A 19,404-nucleotide genomic window follows, 5' to 3' on the forward strand; every position below is an offset into this window, starting at 1 on the left:
CCACCTACCCTTCATTAATGGTTATCAAGAAGGGACCCCTCCCAAGGTGGTAATGTCGTCTATTGCTTTGGGATGGTGCCTTGGAAGGCCTCACTGGAGGGAGGTCGGTTGCCCTTTACCTGACACATCCAGGTGCTCCAGGTTGGGGCAGAGGGACACCACGTCGAAGACAGCCTCGTTGGAGATATTGTAACAGCCTGAGACTTCCAGTCGCCTCAGCTCGGGGCAGCACTGGGCGATGGTGTAGAGCCCTCTGTCCGTGAGCCGCCGGCAGCCACTGACAGTCACGGTTTCCAGCATGAGACAGACGTTGGGTGTGTCCTGGCACAGCCTGCGGGTCAGCACCTTGAGGGCGCGGTCCACGTTGATGGTCTCGCCCGTCAGGCGGATAGTCCTCCAGAGCCGCGGGTCCCAGGCCAGGTTGTACCAGCGGCGGCACACGCGGGCGCAGCGGCACAGCTGGTTGGTGGGCAGGAAGGAGAAGATCTGCACCATGGAGTGGTCCGGGAGCCGCTCTATGCTGGCCTGTTCCTTCTGGGGTCTGGAGGCCAGCCGGATGAGCGGGTGGGTGAGGCGGGTGGGGGGCGGGGAGTGCACCATGGCCACTGTCTCCCCAGTGATGGAGGACGAGGAGGTGGACGAGCCCCTTCCATTCTGAAATCCCGGCAGGTTTGGTGGACATATCAAGGCTGGGCTGGGCGTACTCAGTGTGCGCATGCTCAGGTCGGAGTCTGGCAAAGGACAGAGAGCAAAGGGTTAATGATGGCCCCAGCAGAACCCCGGGAAGGATGCAAGTGTGGGATGACACTCTCGTTCCATTGACATCCATCCTGGGTAGACCCCACTGAATCCATCACCAGATGCAGAAGCTCATGCAGGTTTCACCAGTTCCAGAAAAGGGCTCATCCTCCGCATTAGGGATGGGCAGACTCTTCTGGAAGGGGATATAAAATAATGGAGATACTACAGGCCATATGGGCTTCGTCTCCGTGGCAATTACTCAACCTCGCCTTGTACAAAAATCTGCCATAAACAATAAGTAAACAAACAGGCGTGGTAGTTGCAATAAATTTGCTTTATAAGAACAAACCAGCTGGATTTGGCCCCAGGGCCATGTTTGCTGACCTCTGATCTACATTAATGGTGATTATCTAAAGGGCACAACTTCAAAGTACAATTATTTCTATTCTTGATGGAGACTTCATATATTTTGAACACAAACTGTTTTAATTTACTAATTATATTTTGGTTAGGCAGAAAATATGCTTCATTTGCAAATGAGGAGAATGAGTTTCAGAAAGGAAGTTGGGGGGCCAGTGGGTGTAGAAAAGTTTGCTGTCTTTGCCTTCACCTGCCCCCTAGCATCCGCCCCCACCCCATCCTCGTCTGTTGACAGCTGTACTCCAGACTATGGAATCTGAGTCTGGGGAGCACCTCTTCCTTTATTAAATTTCAGATGGTACTTCCAGGCCTTGAGTATCTGTGGCAATATTTATTTTTTCCTTCTTATTAACAACCCCTTCCCTTTGCATTTGAATAATGTGAGACATTTTGTTCCGTGGAACCAGACAGATCACTTGATGAAGTGGACACATTGGTTTTTAAGTTCATAGGAGTTATGTTCTTCAGAATACTACTGTAAGGAATCTGCTCATTTCATACCTCCCTACCTCAATATACGTGTATGAGAAAGACTTTATTCTCTATAAACATATTTATATTATATATTTTACATTATAGATGGATATATTTTTAGGAAAACATTTATTTTCTCTAAATATTGATATATTTTACACACGCATATATACATATACATGTGGATATATATAGATCAGTAGATAGAGAGACACAGAGAGAAAGAGAGAGTTTTCCTCCTTCCCTCCAAAATACAAATTTCTTCATCTGTGAAATACTGAGCTGGGTCCAGCTCCAATTATAGCTTAAAAATTCCATCCTTGTGTGCTTTTCCACATTACATACCTTGAGAATTTTCAAACACTCACTTTTTTTTTTCAAAGAACTTCCAGTAATAACACACAACATTCTGACACCTACATTTTTAATGAGCGTCTATTTGTAGTTTTCATACCCATATACTATTTGTACTGCAATAATTTTTTTCTTTCAGTTTACTGTTTTATAAGCTAACAAGAAAATACCCCTCATGTGGACACAATTTTGCTCATGGAGCATCTTTGAATTATTGTCTGCTTTTACCCCCTGTCTGCCTTTTGAAATATAGACACCTTTTGCAGCTGAGCACACAGGCCTCCTCCTCTAAGAACATTTTCCTGGTGTCTTTGAGACATAATTCATTCCTTCCCTTTTGAGTCCCCACTCTGTGTTATACAGGCATTTTTGAATTGATCTTTCCCTAATATGTTTGATTATACTATGTTTCTTAATTCTGTATGCTCCCTGTATCCCCACATTCTTGGTCGTGTGACTTTGAAGTTCCTCCCATCGGCAGAGTATATTTCTTTGGTCTAGTGACGTTGGGCTTAGCCGTGTCACTTGCTTTGGCCAGTGAATTGTAGGGAATGTGATGTGCCAAAAGTCATCGGTGTGGTTGGGTGGCTCTCAGGTGCTTCTCTGTCACCATGAGAAAAAAATTCCTGGCAAGTTCACTGATCTTAAGATGAGGAGAGTCCTATGGAGCAGTGAGAACTGGACCCAACCTGCCACTGAGAGCCAAACTCAAGCAAGCTCAGCTGGGGACACACAGTGCCCAGGTGAAACCACATATGTGTGAGCTAAAACGCTGAGTTGGGGGTGATTTGTTATACAGCATTACTGCCTTCTAGTACCTTAAAAACTCCTTTGGAACAAGGATTACATCTTTTTTTAAAATGTGTGCCTGGTGGGATCTGATATGTTTTATGGTACAATATAGGTACATATAAAAGTCTTGAATTGAATGAAAATACTGATGTACTTAAAAATTAACAATTTCTAGCTTGGCATGTACTCTTCTATCCCAGGTGGTATACATACTGCATTTTAATTCATTCAAAAGAAAAATATGTACTTCTCATTTTTGTAATCAGCTAAGATGAAGAGTAAATCTTTCAGGAAAACTTTAAATGTAAATCAATTAGGGATTTCAATGTTGTCATTCACATTACCATGGTACTAACCACCATCATAATGTGAACTCCAAGAACTGCCTCTGAAACTGAATTTTTGTTTTCTTTTTATTTAATTAATTTATTGCAGTTGAGTTTTTTTTAGGTGGGGACAACTTACTGTGGGCCAGGAGGGAAGAGCTGTCTTTGGCTTTCAGCTCTGACATTTCAGCAGCTGTGAGGGTGATGAAATCTCTCTCCTGCCTGCTTAAGTTCTATTCATCTTGAAAGAGAAGACACTTAACAGTGCTCCACGGGGACCAGCATAGCTTGAGTTAGGTCCCGAAGGATGAAGTATACTAATGGCAAGGTGGCAGTGGATGCTAGGACCTGCATCTTTAAGGGATTCACTTTTCTTCACTCTTTGATACTCCCGCCCCTGACGGATTGCATCCAGAGTGCCAAGCACTGCTCAGCCTTTAGTACTGCTTTCTGTTTTTTCATTCTTTCTTTTCTTTGTCAACAATCATAGCTGAGTGGTAACGAAGTTCACACTCAGAGAGAGAGGGCAGCGTCGCACAGCGGTGAGGAACATTCCGCCCTGGGGAGGATTCAGGAGCACGGTGACAGCTCTCCTGCTCTCTCTGTCCAGAGCTTAGCAGCAGGATTCTCAGCAGCCATTCCTGGTGGCTCTGCAGGCTCACCACGGTGGGGAGATGAGCAGCAAAGTCCGGGAGATTTCCGCCAGGAAAGCTGGATGTCCCTTTTGCCAGAGCAGACACCAAGATCCTCCAGTTCCTTCCTATGTATTCTTTAGCAGGTCTATAACCCTCAGAGAATTTTTGGAAGGATATAATTTGTCATCATTGAATAAATTCCACCTAATAATTAACATTAATAAAGAGTAATGAGTAGTGGGATGTTCTGAATGTTTGTATCCCCCTCAAATTCTTATGTTGAAATCCTAACCCCCAAGGTGATGGTATCAGGAGGTGGGGCTTTGGGAAGGTGACTAGGTCATGAGGGTGGGGCCCGCATGAAAGGGATTAGTGCCCTGAGAAAAGCGACCCCAGAGAGCCACCCTACCCTCCTACCACATGAGGACACAGTGAGAGGACAGCTGACTACGAGGAAGCAAGTGTCACCAGACACCAGAGCTGCCCACGCTTTGATACTGGACTCCCAGCCACCAGAACTAAGAGAAACAAATGTCTGCTGTTTATAAGCCACCCAATCTGTGGTATTTTGCTGTATCAGCCCAGATGGAGTAAGACAAATATCAGTTGGAGACATGCATACCTGAAGTTGTCACAAAATACCTTTTCTTGATATTTTACCCAAATATATGGTACATGTATTTATATAAATGTATAAATGTAATGTATCTAATATACATTGTTATACACATTTAATAGAGTATATATTTAATCTTTATTTATAGAAATATAAATATAAAACATGCATATATTTACCTAAATGCACGCACGTGTGCACACACACATATATATTTTAATTTGGAAATAAATGTTATTGTGAGTAAAACATGCATGCCTTGCCACGCAGTCTTTTTTATCCTTTGATACTAAGAGCCATTTATTGCCCTGGGTATGATGTATAAAAACAGAAGTTTTCATATAGAACTATGAAGAATTCCAGAATATAAATGTCTATATTCTAGGCTTCAAATTTCAAACAAGACTCAAATCCACCTCCCAAGTAGTATATATATTTTATTGGCACAGGGGGCTGCAGAGAGACCTAGTACACTCTTTGTACATATTTTTTTCTCCCAGGTCCCTCTCAAAGGGCTGACAGTTAAAGGGACATTGGCAATAGCTGCTAATTTTTCTGATAGAACTTAGAAATAAGGATGCCGATACCCTGATACCTGGACACAAACTCAGAGAGGAGAGGATCAAAAACAAAGTATTAAAGTGATAGACTTAGAAGAAAGCTGGACCCCTGCTCTTGGTCTTAAGACATTGCAATATAAACAGAAGCAGAAAGAAAGAATATGGATTTAGAGTTTTGTTGTTGTTGTTAATCTTCACCCAAGGATATTTTTCCATTGATTTTTTTTTTAGACAGAGGGGAAGGGAGGTAGGGAGGAAGAGAGAGACACAACAATTGGTTACCTCTTGCACAACCCCAACCAGGGCCAGGGATCAAACCTGCAACCCAGGTATGTGCCCTTGACCAGGTATGGAACCTGAGACCCTTTGGTCTGTGGGCTGACGCTGTAACCTCTGAGCCAAACTGGCCAGGGCTGGATTTAGAATATTTTGTAGGCATGAACTTATTTTCATATCTGAGTACCTATTCCAAGCAAATTTCCACTTGTCTGATTTCTTGAGGGTAAAATCAGCCTATATTACTAATGTGATGCATGTTGGGCTAAAGCACGATTTGAGAATAATTCTCAGAGGATGTTATTGCTAATTTTAACACATTGCATACATTTGTATACATTTATATAAAACTTAGTCATTATATTACACCTTTCTTTACCTTCTCCCCTAGGCAAATGGTGAGATGAAGGGTGGAGTACAGAAGATCTCCACACTGCCAGACATTATTTTGAGCAGGGGAGATAACAGAACTTGCAAAATGTGCCAAATGAAACATATTTCCAAAAGCTTCTATCAAAGATCAAACTCATTAATGTCCGCATCAAGTGTCCTGACATTCCGAGAAGTCCTTGTGATAACTGGAGGGGCGGACCATGATGAAACGGCACGTAGTCGTGTGCTGAACAGTCTTCCTTGCCTGCTGCTTCTGCGGCATCCATGTCGCCTTCAGGAGCGGATCTCACTCACAAAGCATTCTGGGCAGGAAAAGTCACAAAGAGCTGTACCCAAAATGCCATCAATCATTTATTTGATGATAAGATATCCCTTGAAATGTCAGGAAAAGAAATGCTCAAACTCTTAGAAGAGGAATACAGCTTCATAACACATGAAATATTTCTAGAATGTAAAAGGCAAGAGACTATATATTTTTTTAACTTACCAAGACCACTGTTTGCCCTGCAGACACTCTTAGAGCAAACTTTTTTTCAAGAATAAGTACAGGAATTGATAATGTAATCTTTTAAAGGTAGGCGCTACAAATTATTTTGTGGTAGGATGGATGGGTGCATGGAGGGATGGACAGAGAAACAGACAAAGCTATTAGAAGGACATTTTGCAAAAAAAGGACATCTGGTTAATTACAATATAAGAACTAGAAAAGCTGTCAATTATGAATATGTAAGGCTCAAAGAAAGATAGAAGTAAACATGTAAGTATTATGAAAGCAGGATGGGAGAATTTAGAGGAGAAATGATCACATAATTTTTCAATAGGACATGCATTTTGTGTCTAATTGTGTCTTAATGATATTGAGAAGGGGATATAGTCAAAAGATTGACATAGAACAACAAAAAACACACATAGCACTGATATTTGCAGAAAAATATACAGATGGACTGCAAGGAATACACATGAATAGAGTCTGGATGTTAAAATTCCATCAGCTGGGCTGCTGCAGATTCTTAGAATACTGATTTACAGGCAGAAAAGAAAGCAAAGATCCTTCGTTCATTGGATCACTTTACACACATTGTTATTGCTGCCTAGAAAGTGCCAGGTTGGGGTCTAAGGAGAGAGTAGTTTTTGCATTGGACTAGATTATAAAGCAAATTTGTAGCCCACCCCCTTTCCTCATCCACCACAACCCCATTAAAGTACCTCCACAGCCTAGACTCTGCCCTCTCTGATTTCTTGCATCCTTCCGGGAGAGAGAAAAATGACTCGTTGTTGAGAATGCACTCAAATCACACAAAATCCACTATGGTAAATGATAGAAAAGTTTATACAAGTCTGGGAAAAAAGTCAATTTAGTAAGTCCAAGGTGAAGAAAATAAATATAGAATCTCCTAGTAGTGAAAAACATTTGAATTAAAACAATATTTTCATTGAGCTTTTGGATTTTCTCAAAAACAGTATAATCTTTGTTTGACACAATGAAGATAGATTCTAAGTCAAATAAATACACATTTTTTTCATATTGATATTTTCAACGGTTGTCTAAACTAAGAGATAGTTGATTCTTTATAGTTTAAGAGCTTGTGGCTCCATTAATAATTGAAAACATTTCCAAGTGTGTAATTTACATGAGAACACTATGTTTTGTGTTCTTAAGTTACTTTAAATATGTAAAGAATACCAAAAAGCATAGCTGTCGTTTTCTGGGAGGAAAAAAAGCCCTATAAACTCTTTTTCTCATGGTTTCAGAGTCCTGGAAATTTTACATCTTTAGTAATTACAGCACAGTATAAAATATTCAAGGCATCTCATACACACATGCTTATTAGACACATTTTCTTCTAACTAGATAGCTGCCTGTTTTGTATAACTTTTTATTTTCAAACCACTGCTGTTTACACTCTAGGAAGTCATATTTACATTACATTGGCCTTTCAAAGTCAAAATTTACAAAGCTACTCTGAATGTTTCCCCTCTGATTACCAAAACTTTGGTTCAAGATGCTTTCCATTATAAGTGGTCTTTCTACTCAAAAACTCTTGCCATAAAAAGCAAGGTTTCTTTTCTTAGCTTAAATTCAAGCTTAAAAAAATACATCTATAAAACTCAGCAAGTGAAGAAAAAATACCATCTGAAGGATCTTTTTTCTTCCTGTTTTATTTCAAAATATTTTTTCTTAATGTGGTTCACATTATATCCGCACCTAGAACTTATTAAGGAATTGGTTGCTGTAAAGTGGAAATTTATATAGACCAGGTTATCTTGCATCTTGCCTGGAGGAATTACGTTTAAGACTCCAAACTTCTTGTTTGTAATGTCATCCAGAAGGTGACACCCCCAAGATCAGATCATGACTAAGACTCTGTCCGAGAACAAAACACCTGCTTTGTCAGTCACCTGGAGTAGTCCCATGAGGAGGGCAGAAGGTACGGTGAGTGATCTCTGACATCTTGAGGAGGATTATGAGGCTCTTCTAATATCAGGGTACATGGTCCAGTCCAATGCCTGGTTCTTTTTTTATGGCTGACCACCAGTTCCCCAATGTTATCCAGTTTATGACTCTGAACTGAACTGAGAGCATGGATTCCGTTTTGCCCTTTAGCCCCTATAGAAAGGAATTAGTTATTGCTAAGGAAGCTTTTAAGCCACATTGTTCTAAAAGTCATAAATATAATCAATGAAATGTATAGACTGGCATCTTTGGAGTCTATAGTGAGTTTGATTGTGTCTGCAACATGAATATCTATAAAGAATCTTTTGGGAAATTTATGCTCAACAAAACATCATGGCCTCAGAAACTATGAGCCCTGGATTATAATTCACCATCCTCCTTATGGTTTTCTATTGTGTTGAAAGGATATCTTCTTAGCACCCTCCTTATCCTTATATGTAACACGGCACAGGGAGATATCTTAATACTATTTATTCTTCGATGGAAAGCAGGATGTTTCATTCCTGAGAGAGAAAACCCTGCTGTTACGTGCTACCCTTCTCGGGTACAGCATGTTTTAGAATCTCTTTAAACATTTATTAATTTTTTTTAAAGTAGGCCCTAGATTCAGTCATTGACAGCAGCATTTAGCCAGCATTTAATAACATTTTTATTGCTTTGAGTTTTCATTCAAATTTATTTTTATTTACAAAAAAAATCATCCTATATGGCAAGTGATATTAGCTTTCTAAGTAAGGTAATGTGGGGACATTTGGTTTTAAATAGTAATTTAAGTTTAAACATTATTGAGTGGATAATCGTGTAGGCCCAAGAGAGACCTGGGCAAAGGCAGGGCAGTGCTGCGAGGCGGAGTTGCAGCTAAAGGCCCAAACAAGTTTCTGGCCCAAACATATACTCTTTGGGCCCTGATTAGGAATTGCCTTAATCCTGTGCAGGAGACCAATAAGGTGAGGAAGCAAGGCGTAGTTGAGAGACTTGAGAAAAGCCGAGAAAGCCTATGAGTCCTTAATGACTCCCGCACCATCTTCCGCTACAGCTGTAATTAATGTGTGCTCTGTAGGCCTGGAAAGAGCTCCCAACCAAAAAACAAACAAACAAAAATCGCTAGATCTTACATCCCTCCGACAAGGACCTGAAGAGCCATATCAAGATTTTGTAGCTATAGGCAGTTAACCGAATAATTTGGGACTGGGGTCAGTGTGGAGAGCCCCTCATCCTGGGAAACGGGGGCGGCTGGCGAGCAGACGCACAGGCACTCATCCGGAGCCCACAGGGCTCCCCGGGGAGGGCGGTCAGGCCACAGAAGGGGCGTGTTCCTTCAGGCACCCCAGGTTTGGCAGCAGCTAGTTTCCAACTGGCTTCTTTAAACTTTGGGGAGTTAAAAATAAGGATTTCAGGTGCAGGTATGAAGTATGACCCTCCCTTTCCTGAGTCCTTTAGTAAACCCAGGGTTGGAGGAAATTTTCCCATCTCTCTGCCCATGGTGGAACCCCAAATACTGCCAGGGGAGGGCTTCCTTGGACACTTGTCACCGTGTTCTCCTGTTAGGCCTAAGGCTCAATTGGTTAATTAGCTCTAAAGGTATATTATATTAGAGACACCCCTGAGGAAAAACAAGACAAAAGAATAGCCAAGGTATTAAAAGCAGTCTTTAGGAAAACAGGGCCCTCGGGGAAGGATCACCTTAGGAAGGGTCCAGATGGCAGGCCTGGGTCCCGATTAGGGACAGAAAAGACTAGGACTAGGTCAGGTGTAAAGGATCTGGTGCAGCAGACTCAGTCCAGACCAAGCCAATGGGCCCCTAACTTACCCTGGACTTCAAAGAGGACTATGGACCATGGGAGAAATACTGTGACTCATTCGTTTCTGGCCATGCTGGAGTATCCATATCCCCTATTCGGATGTGATCGTCTCTGGTGACTGTTCAGTTGCTGCCCACTACCACTCCAGGCCAGCCCCACATCAAGTTCTACAAGACATTGGCCATCGATCCTGCCAGCCTGCCTCCTGCGTGGTGGCCCAGAGAAACCTCTTCGGGACGGCCTGGCGGTGGTCGACGTGGTGCAGATGACCCGTTCAGGCCTCGGGGATGTTCCACTGCCATCATCGGAAGAGGTCTTGTTCGTGGATGGGAGCAGCCATGTCCAGGAGGAGGTCGGATATGCTGGGGCAGCGGCAATGACTCTGGACCGTGTCATTTGGTCTCAGTCATAAAGTAGAGGAACTTCAGCCCAACAGCCTGAACTCATAGCCCTGATCCAGGCTCTCCGATGGGGCAAGAAAAATCTGCTACAGACCAGAGCCCTGGTACCAGCAGGGCCTCTCCAGATGCACTAGGTCAGAAAATGACCTGGCTGAACAGAAGCCAGCCACCCAAGAATCAATGGATGATGGACACTGCTTGATGGGAGGTTATTGGTTCTAGAGGCTATAAGTCAGACTTTGGTCAACCAGCTGCACCAGACTACCCACTTAGGTTACTCCAAGCTTACTAAACTCCCGAGAGATAGGTTATGTCCAGTACAGTCTCAGGGAAAGGGGGAAGGCAGAGAGAAGCAGGAGTGTGTGGGTCTGAGTAGGGAGGAAGAGAAGGAAATCTGGGCCATGTGCAGACAGCAGATAGATCGAGCAAGCTCCCAGGTTTATGCAGGGAAAGCACTAGGAAAATCGCAGAGTGTCTATGCAAGTTAAAGATTTAGACAGGACCTTGAAGGAAACCTCAGCCAAATTTACTTTAAAAACTGGCTCACTCTGCTCCCCCTCGCCCTCTTGCAGTTCTTGCGGGCCCTGCAGTCCGCCCAGAAAGCGGTTCATGAACTCGTCTGTGACACCCTGCCTGTTCCCGCTTTGGACCCTGTGCACCCTTTCCAGCCCAAAGACTCGATGTGATTCTCCGAGGACTCTGGCGAATGGTGTCCTCTATGCAGAAGACCGAAAACTAGTGATGACGCTCCTGACCACTGCAACAGTGGCGTTCCCACATTTGCAGGAAAACAAAAAGGGGGAGATGTGGGGTTGAGGGGATGGAAGATGGATATTTTGTAACCTTGTGTTAAGCACTTTCACCTGACCTGGGGGGTAACCTTGGCCCACCTAGTTGTATTGGGTAAAAATAAGGGTTTGTGATCTGTTGGCTTCAAGAAAATGATTTTCACCTGGGGGTACGACTCAGAAAATAGGACAGTGTCCAGAGTTCAGGGGTTCTTGCTCTCTTGCAAGGCTCCCTCTCACTCCAACCAGCGTGTGGTTGAAGGTTCATTACGATTGCACCGATCCCAGCAGGCCAAGAGACGGCAATCTATTGGCTGTCTCCTGCATGCCCCCTTCTGGGAATTTGGCCCTTAACCTGGGCATGTGCCCTGACCAGGAATCAACAGGTGACCTCTTGGTGCATGGGTCGACGCTCAACCATTGAGCCACACCAGCCAGGCTGGGGTTATGTTTTTAGAGGCACATTATTTTGGGTTCCTTGGCATAGTCCTATCTTTATAAATCCTTTACTGTTGTCTCCAAAATCCTTTGAAATGTTTTTCATGTCAGTAGGAGGGATTGGGGAGAAGTGTGGGGTAGAATAAAAGTAAAAATTCACGGTTACAGTTCAATGTACTAACTCCAAGTGAACAAAATTTGGTCATTGCATTTATGGGTAAAAGAATATGGTAGTTGTGATAGCTTTTTCTCATAGTTTATTTAATAAAACCTGTTTTTCTATGACACGGTGGACTGCTCTCTTCTTGAAATTTCTCCTGTGGCTTTTGCAGCACCAGTCCCTTTCCTTTTCTCTTTCTCCTCAGGTGGTGTTTGCTCACCCTCTTTGTGGTGTGTCACTTACACTTTGGTGTTTCCCAAGGGTTTCGTCCTTAACTCTTCTCTGTTAGCCTCTGACCTTCCCCCAGGTGGGCTCCTGCACTCACGTGGCTTCAGCAATTGCCTGTGAGCTAATGACTCCCCAGTCTCGATTTCCAGTACCGACCGTTCTCTCTCTGTCTCTGTCTCTCTACCAATGAAGACATATATCCAAGCTCTTGCTAGAGCCGTGCTGTCTACTATGGTACCCACTAGCCACGTGTGGCTATTGAAAATTAAATTTATTAAAATTAGACCAAAAATTCAGCTCCTTAAATGTACTGGCCACATTTCAGGAGCTCTTTTGCCACATGTGGCCAGTGCCTCCTGCACTAGACAGCACAGAGCTAGGACACTTCCGTCACTGTAAAGAGTCCACTGGACAGTGCTATGCTAGCCCGTTCCCCGCATGCATATTACATGTATCTCCAATACAATATGTACAAGGTTGAATGCATCAATACATTTTGCAAAACAACCTTCTTTCTTACATTGTGTTAGTTATCGTTAATGATATCACCACTTGTCAAGTCGGCCTCCTAAACTAGAAACTTGGAATCATCTTGAATCCTGTGTTTATCTGATCAGTTGCCAAGTCCTTTACTCTGATTAGCTTATGGATCTAGTTTCCCCCCCTTCTCTGTGTTCATTGCTACCACCCTAGTTCAAGTTTTTATCATCTTTTTCCTCTCAACAGCTTAATTGAGATTCCCAACTCTGATCTTCTCCCAAATCCTCTCACTCTAATTAGCCTCTGTCCTGCATTTAGAATAAACTTTCGAAAATATGATCCAATTTCTCTGCACCGACACCTTGCATGGCTCTTTCTTTTTGCTATGGGTTGAATGTGTCCACCACAAAGATATGTCAAAGTACTAACCAGTAGTACATGTGAATGTGACCTTATTTGGAAATAGGGTCTTTGAAAATGTAATCAAGTTAAAATGAAGTCATACTCCATTAAGATGCTCCCTAATCCAATATGTCTGGTGTCCTTATAGGAAGGGGAAACTGAGAAACAGGGAGAGAAGATGCAGAAACACACACACAAAGGTGAGATGGCCGTTCAAAGACAGAGGCAGAGATTGGAGTCATGCTTCCATAAGCCAAGGAATATCTGGGGCCACCAGGAGCTCAAAGAGGCAAGAGAGTATCCCCCTTTATGTCTCACCTCCATTTCAGGCTGCTGGCCTCCCAAATTGTAAGACAATAAATTCTGTTGTTTTAAGCCACCCGGTTCATAGTACTTTGTAAGAGTAGCCCCTGGAAACCAATACACTCACTTCAGTTTACACTTTTTTTTGACTGCTTCCTATGTGCCAGGCATTGTACTAGGAGCTAGCCAGGGAATAAAATCCAATTTTTTTAGAGTATGTAAGAATTTCCCCCAAATTCACAAATCAGAGCCCCTGCTCATGTTCATGTTGTTCTCCAAGCCCAGAAGGTCTATTCCTTCAGACCAACTGGCCGATTCTTGATCATGGCTCAAGACTCAGGTAGGATGTCAGCTTCTCTGTCAAGCCTTTCTAGATACACCCAGGCTGAATTATTTCACTCCTTTTAGTGTTTCCATTGAATTAAAATATGTCTGCACCACAGCCCTTTTCACACAATGACTCTCCATCCACTGGACAGAACCTTGAGGCCAGGTGCTGTCTCCTTCATGTCTAAGTCAGTCCAGAGTCTCACCTGGATTCAGCCACCCAGAAAGTGTCCAACCAAGGCACCAAAGGGAATGTCCTTTGCTTGGTCCTGCAACAAATCCCTTTCAGTTTCTAATTGGTTCTAGTTGGAAATATTTTATAGGAACTACCTGGAAGAACCAGATGTTTCAGATTGAAGAAGTTAGAACATCTCTTCTTCAACATTTTATTTTAGGTCTTCTTTCTCTTTCCCTCCTTTTAATTTAGGCTGAAGGTAGTACATACACTTAGCTTAATAAAATTAATCTACTCAGAAGATATTTAAAAAGACACATGCAGCCCTGGCTGGTTTGGTTCAGCAGTTAGAGCGTCGGCCTGCGGTTCAGAGAGACCAGGCTTCGGTTCCCGCGAAGGGCATGTACCTCGGTTGCAGTTTGTCCCCGGCCCTGGTTGGGTTGTGTGGGTGGCAGCCACTCGATGTGTCCCTTTCACGTCAATGCTTCTCTCTCTCTGTCCCTCCCACTCTATCTGAACAAAAAATGGAAAAATGTCCTCGGGTGAGGATATAAAGAAAATAAAAGACACATGCACACACAAAACAATGTGTTCCAGCAAACATTATCGGAAGGGTCTCAGAGCAAAATTCTTGGTGTTTTTATTGTCATGATACCTGCTATTATAGATTACTCACGTCACTGCTCATTCCTAATAATAATAAACATAAATGGGCAAAGGGAGGGGGATGGGGACATCTGTAGTAGTTCCAATAATACAAATAAAATAAAAATATATAATATAAATTAAAAATATAAGAAAAGGAAAAAACTCCATGAAAATGCACAATAAATAAAAAAGAAAATCACATTTACATTGGCCTAGAATTCTAAGACTTATTCTATTTAAGTTTGGTTATCTAAGATGGAACAGGAACTCTTTTTTTTCCCCCCAGAACTGATTCACACATCAATTGTAGTGATAAGAACTGGCTTTTCCGTCATAGAGTGAGAGAGACAGTAATATTTATTCACTGTTCTCCAGAGAGCTCACAGGCACTTTGCAAAGCTGGGGAAGTGAGCCAGCTCTTGTCTTGACAAGAGAAGAAACACATAGATTTTCATGAAAAGACTAGCAATCTATATTTTTCAACCTTCAGGTTGCACTTTATAAGGCAGCCTTCATTATTTTCTATCTTCAATTATCAGATAATGCCTTCTCCTTATTTCCCAAGAACAGTTACAAAATTCCAATGTTTACATCTTTCAAAGCGCAATACCTAGTTTAGTATTTAATTTAGATTCTAGTAAAGAGAAACTTATAAATTTTTAGTTCACAGCAAAAGCAGGTCCCACAGGGAGCGGCTGTCTATCTCACAAATTCAACTTTCTAGTGAGAAAAAAGAGTAGTTGCAGTAAACATATAAACATGTAAAAGATCAATAATTAATCAGAATGTTCTAAAGCAAAGCAAATCTATGAATTTCCTTTGCCATTTGAAAATATAGTCCACCACTATTTAAATTACTTATAATAGTTTCTTTTAATGTAAATTAAGTATAGAGGATATATTATCTATAAAATATTGTTCTAAGTACCATATAAATTTTGATTCATAAATACAATATCCCTATTGTCATATTTAACTACGTAAGAAAACTAATGGTCAAATGATGCAGGGAAACACTTTATTCTCTCTATACTATCAAATAGAAAAGGTACCAACTACAGGAACTTAGTATATTTAAAGTTGCTTTATTAACCTGCTGAAGGTCTCTGTGTCCTGGTGGGTGCATGGATACCTTTCACTGAGCTGGTACCCATGTACACATTTTGCATGGAAATCTCCTGCGCCTACTACAGTCCAAGTTCATAATCTCTCCTTGAGTGACCCCAGGGCCCTCCTACATGAAGGGCTTTTCCAGGGAATAGACCCACCATTCAGAAGCACAAAAATTGGTGGGATCCTGGCTTTTGGGGGCAGAACTTACATGGCTGGCTCAAATGGCCCCAATTCTGGACTGATCATCTGATTTTTCAAAACTTAAATCACACTTTTTTTTTTTTTAGGAAGCTCTCATTTTAAAGGGAAATTAATAATAACCTTTTTGAAATTCAGCTGCAGAGTTGAATTCAAGCAAAGTGAAATACTTCTGGGACAACCTTCCACACTAACTGTGTAATTATTTTTTCTGTAGAATTAGGACATTTCATCAACATTTCAGTTTGCCCATTGTTCAACCAGTCCATAATTTCTGGGTCATATTTCTCTTTAAAAAGGTAGCTACACGTTTTTATTTATTGAATATATCTCTTAACAACATTTGGGTCAAGATTTAAAGAATAAATCTAAAATTTAGCTCCTAATTATAGTGTGTCTTTAATCAGTATTTAAAGCTCCCACTTACTCTTAAGATCATCCAGAAATAAAATATTTGGAGTGGAGGTGGGGAACCAGGAGGGGAGGAAGTACACATTTGATACATTGGAGATGATCTCTAAGAGTGCCTTCTGGACAACCTGAGCTTTTGGTTCCCTTTTAACCAAAATTTGAGACTTATGCTTAGTCATAAAGCAAACAAAATGGTAGATTCTGGCTCATCATTTACAATGATATAGTCAACTTCCCTTATCTGTGGAGGATATGTTCCTAGCCCCCAGGGAATGCCTAGAACTGAGGACAGCACCCAACCCTATGTATGCTGTGTTTTCTTCTATACATACCTAAGATAAAGTTTAATTTATAAATTAGGCACAGTAATAGATAAACAACAATAACTACTGATATAATAAAACAACTATAAAAATATACTTTAAAAAACGTTATGTGAATGTCATCTCTCTTTCTGATAACCAATCTGATGACTGAGACAGCTACAAAGTGACTAATGGGTGGGGAGCAATCAGCAAGGAGGTGCTGGACAATGGGATGATTCACATCCCAGGAATGATGGAGCAAGACCACATGAGATTTAATCAGGCTACTAAGCATGGCATACGATTTACAACATGAATTGTTTATTTCTGAAATTTTCCATTTAATATTTTGGGACCATGATTGATCATAGGTAACTGAAATCAAGGAAATAGAAACTGCAAATAAGGCAGAACTATTGTATTTCACATACTGGGATGGTTCCAAGTCAGTAGGCTACAGTTCTAGGAAGCCATGTTTGATCTTGTTATATGGGTCAAGGTGGGGGTGAGGACTCATGAGTAAATTGGGAATTAACCTCATCCCTTCCATTCTGCCCTCTTCATTCTTCCTTTTGTTTCTTCCAAACCACATGAGATACCCAACCTGACCTCAAAGGTGGACCACTTTATTTGCCTTCATAAATTTAGATCTGAACTTAAAATACTTTATCAGCAAATGTTAACACTCTGACATTATATTCCAGGCTGGTGGCTTGAGTTTTCCTTAAATTTTTGTTGTTGTTACATTTGTTCATTTGGTTTGAAAATATCTCTATTAAATTAGTCAAAGCACAGATTAGCAAAAATGACAAAAACATTTTCAGATTCATTCTTTAGAGGTTGACCAGATAGAAGCCTTGACGTAGAAATTGTTTTGATTCATTCAATATAAACAACCTTAAAAAAAATTTCCTATTCTGGTCCAGATTGTTTGCAGTCTGGCCTCAAAGCAGTAAGTTAGTTCTTTTTGGTTAAGAGAATCAAATCTCGTGCCCAGTCAGTGTGGCTCAGTGGTTGAGCATGAACCCATGCACCAAGGGGTCACCGGTTGATTCCTGGTCAGGGTACATGCCCAGGTTGTGGGCCAAACCCCCAGTGGGAGGTATATCAGAGGCAGCTAATGGATGTTCTCTTTCATCAATGTTTCTATCTCTTTCCCTTTACCTTCCCCTCTCTCTAAAAATAAAGAAAAACTGTATATAAAAAAGAAAGAAAAGAAGCTATTAAAAAAAGATCAAATCTCTTAAAATGGCCTCTTAGTAGTCAACTGTAAAGAGAAATGTCAATGTTTTATTGTTTTGAAATTAACTTCAGGTCATTTCGAACAACAGAATGAATGGTTTATAGCTAAAAGATTGCTTCATGTTTTTTCTGGATCAGGCAAATAAAAAGATGATTTAAACAGCATTTTGCATAATTGTCTATTTAGCTTTTTTGGCCATGTCAAGAGCCTTATGAAATAATATAGTTGAATATCCAGTGATTGTTATGATACTTAAGTACAGCACAGAGAAGCATAAGCCACAAGAAATGGTCAGATATTTGCACTGAACATTTTTCTTTGGCCAGTCATTTTAACTAAAGGACATACCTTTCTTAATTATTAAAAAAAATAACCCACATAAATATAGTCAAATAGTTATGAAAAAGAGATTAATGTGCAAGAGAGCAAACAGGTATTTCTTAATTAACTGCCTTTTAAAAATTTTTTTATCTTACACTCCTGGAGACAATTTTGAGCTTTGACCAGAGCTATCCTTTATCCCTGAAAACAGTTTAATTTCTTATGATTTTATTTTGTAAAGACCAAAGTAAAATTAGAAACAACCTATCACAACCATAATCTACCTAAGAGTCTACCATAGCAAGGAACCTCTGTTTTTGCCACACAATCTACAAAGGGTTTATACTTATTTCTCCTAGAGTTTGGCATTGCTACGTGATCAAAATAGGGAACAAGAGCATTGTGTCTTCACATCAGGCTTATGAGTTTTGCATGTTTCCATTGTGAACAAGTGCATAAAATATGAGAAAAGTGTCTGTTGCAATTTACATTAGATTAATAGATAACCTAGTATGAACAAAGCTAGCTCAAATCTTAGAAATACATATATCAAAACAGAACAATACATCTTTAAATTAAAGTGACCAAGAAAAATAATGCCTGAAATATTCTATTTTAATAATGAGAATTTATAATAAAATTACAAACACAATAGAAAACTCTCTAAGAAGATTTCAAGATACTAAGATGTTGTACCTAAAATGTAGCAACTACCATAGGATGTATCAAGGGTGCTGTATTTCACAGTGCCAACCTTGAACACAAAATGTGTCCAATTCTTCCCTTCTCTTTTCATAGACTGTAAAAATGCACTCTCTAGAAGATACATAAAGAGAAAATCATTATCCACAATTCTGATCCTAGATTGTGAAAAAGGTAGAAGATAGGAGTATATAGTCTACTGTCCCTGTGCTGGACTTCTTTGAATGAATTAGTGGCACTTTGACCTCTAACCTGTTTTTAAAAAATTGAGTTGGATGGGAAATAAATTTAAAATAAAAGCAACAACACTAAGGCAGTTGCTACATTGTAAAGTTTTATAACATCTTTTAAAGGAGATACCTCAAAAATTTCTATTAATGTTTCTATCTTTCAAAATTAAGAGCTGACATCATGTAAAAATAATCCATCTGAATAAATTCTGGGTTTCCCCCACCCCTTCCCATTTTAGCATGAAGATAAGGAAGAATTGTTGCTAGTCAGAAATAGTCTATTTTAATGTATGTATAGAGGACAGAGGACAGAAAAAGATAAAACCACATCAGCCAAAAAGGTGTTGCTGGTTGTTATGGAGAGAAGTGTGCTGAGTATTGATGAATGAGGAAAGTCTTAATCAGATTTCTTAGTGTTTACAGCTAAACACCCTCCTCCCAACTTCTGTCTTTAACAGTCTGCACCCTGTGAGTAAATACTCAGAGAGAACATGGTAGGGGGCGGTGAATCAGAGACCAGCACCCAGACAGGCATCGTTAGTCAAAATCCTTCTACTAAAGAGATTAGAGTCAGATCTGTGAAGCAAGAAACATTTCCTTTCCTCGATGGGTCCCGTTTTCCACTCTTATATTCTGAAATGTTACAGCATGTCCTTTGAAATAGCTCCACCCATCAATGTATTCATT

General features: G+C 40.7%; 1 protein-coding gene across 2 annotated transcripts in view; it reads right to left on the reverse strand.

Annotated features, from left to right (window-relative positions):
- Window positions 1–19,404, reverse strand: part of FBXL7 (F-box and leucine rich repeat protein 7) — a 370,400-nt gene that overhangs the window by 7,575 nt on the left and 343,421 nt on the right. For both annotated transcript variants that reach the window (XM_036279622.1, XM_036279623.1), the window contains exon 3: window positions 120–731. In XM_036279622.1, coding sequence (XP_036135515.1) covers window positions 120–731 — 612 coding nt within the window. The remainder of the gene's footprint in view (window positions 1–119; window positions 732–19,404) is intronic.

The sequence above is a fragment of the Molossus molossus genome, unplaced genomic scaffold, assembly GCF_014108415.1.
Source record: "Molossus molossus isolate mMolMol1 unplaced genomic scaffold, mMolMol1.p scaffold_m16_p_3, whole genome shotgun sequence".
NCBI classification, from domain to species: Eukaryota; Metazoa; Chordata; class Mammalia; order Chiroptera; family Molossidae; genus Molossus; species Molossus molossus.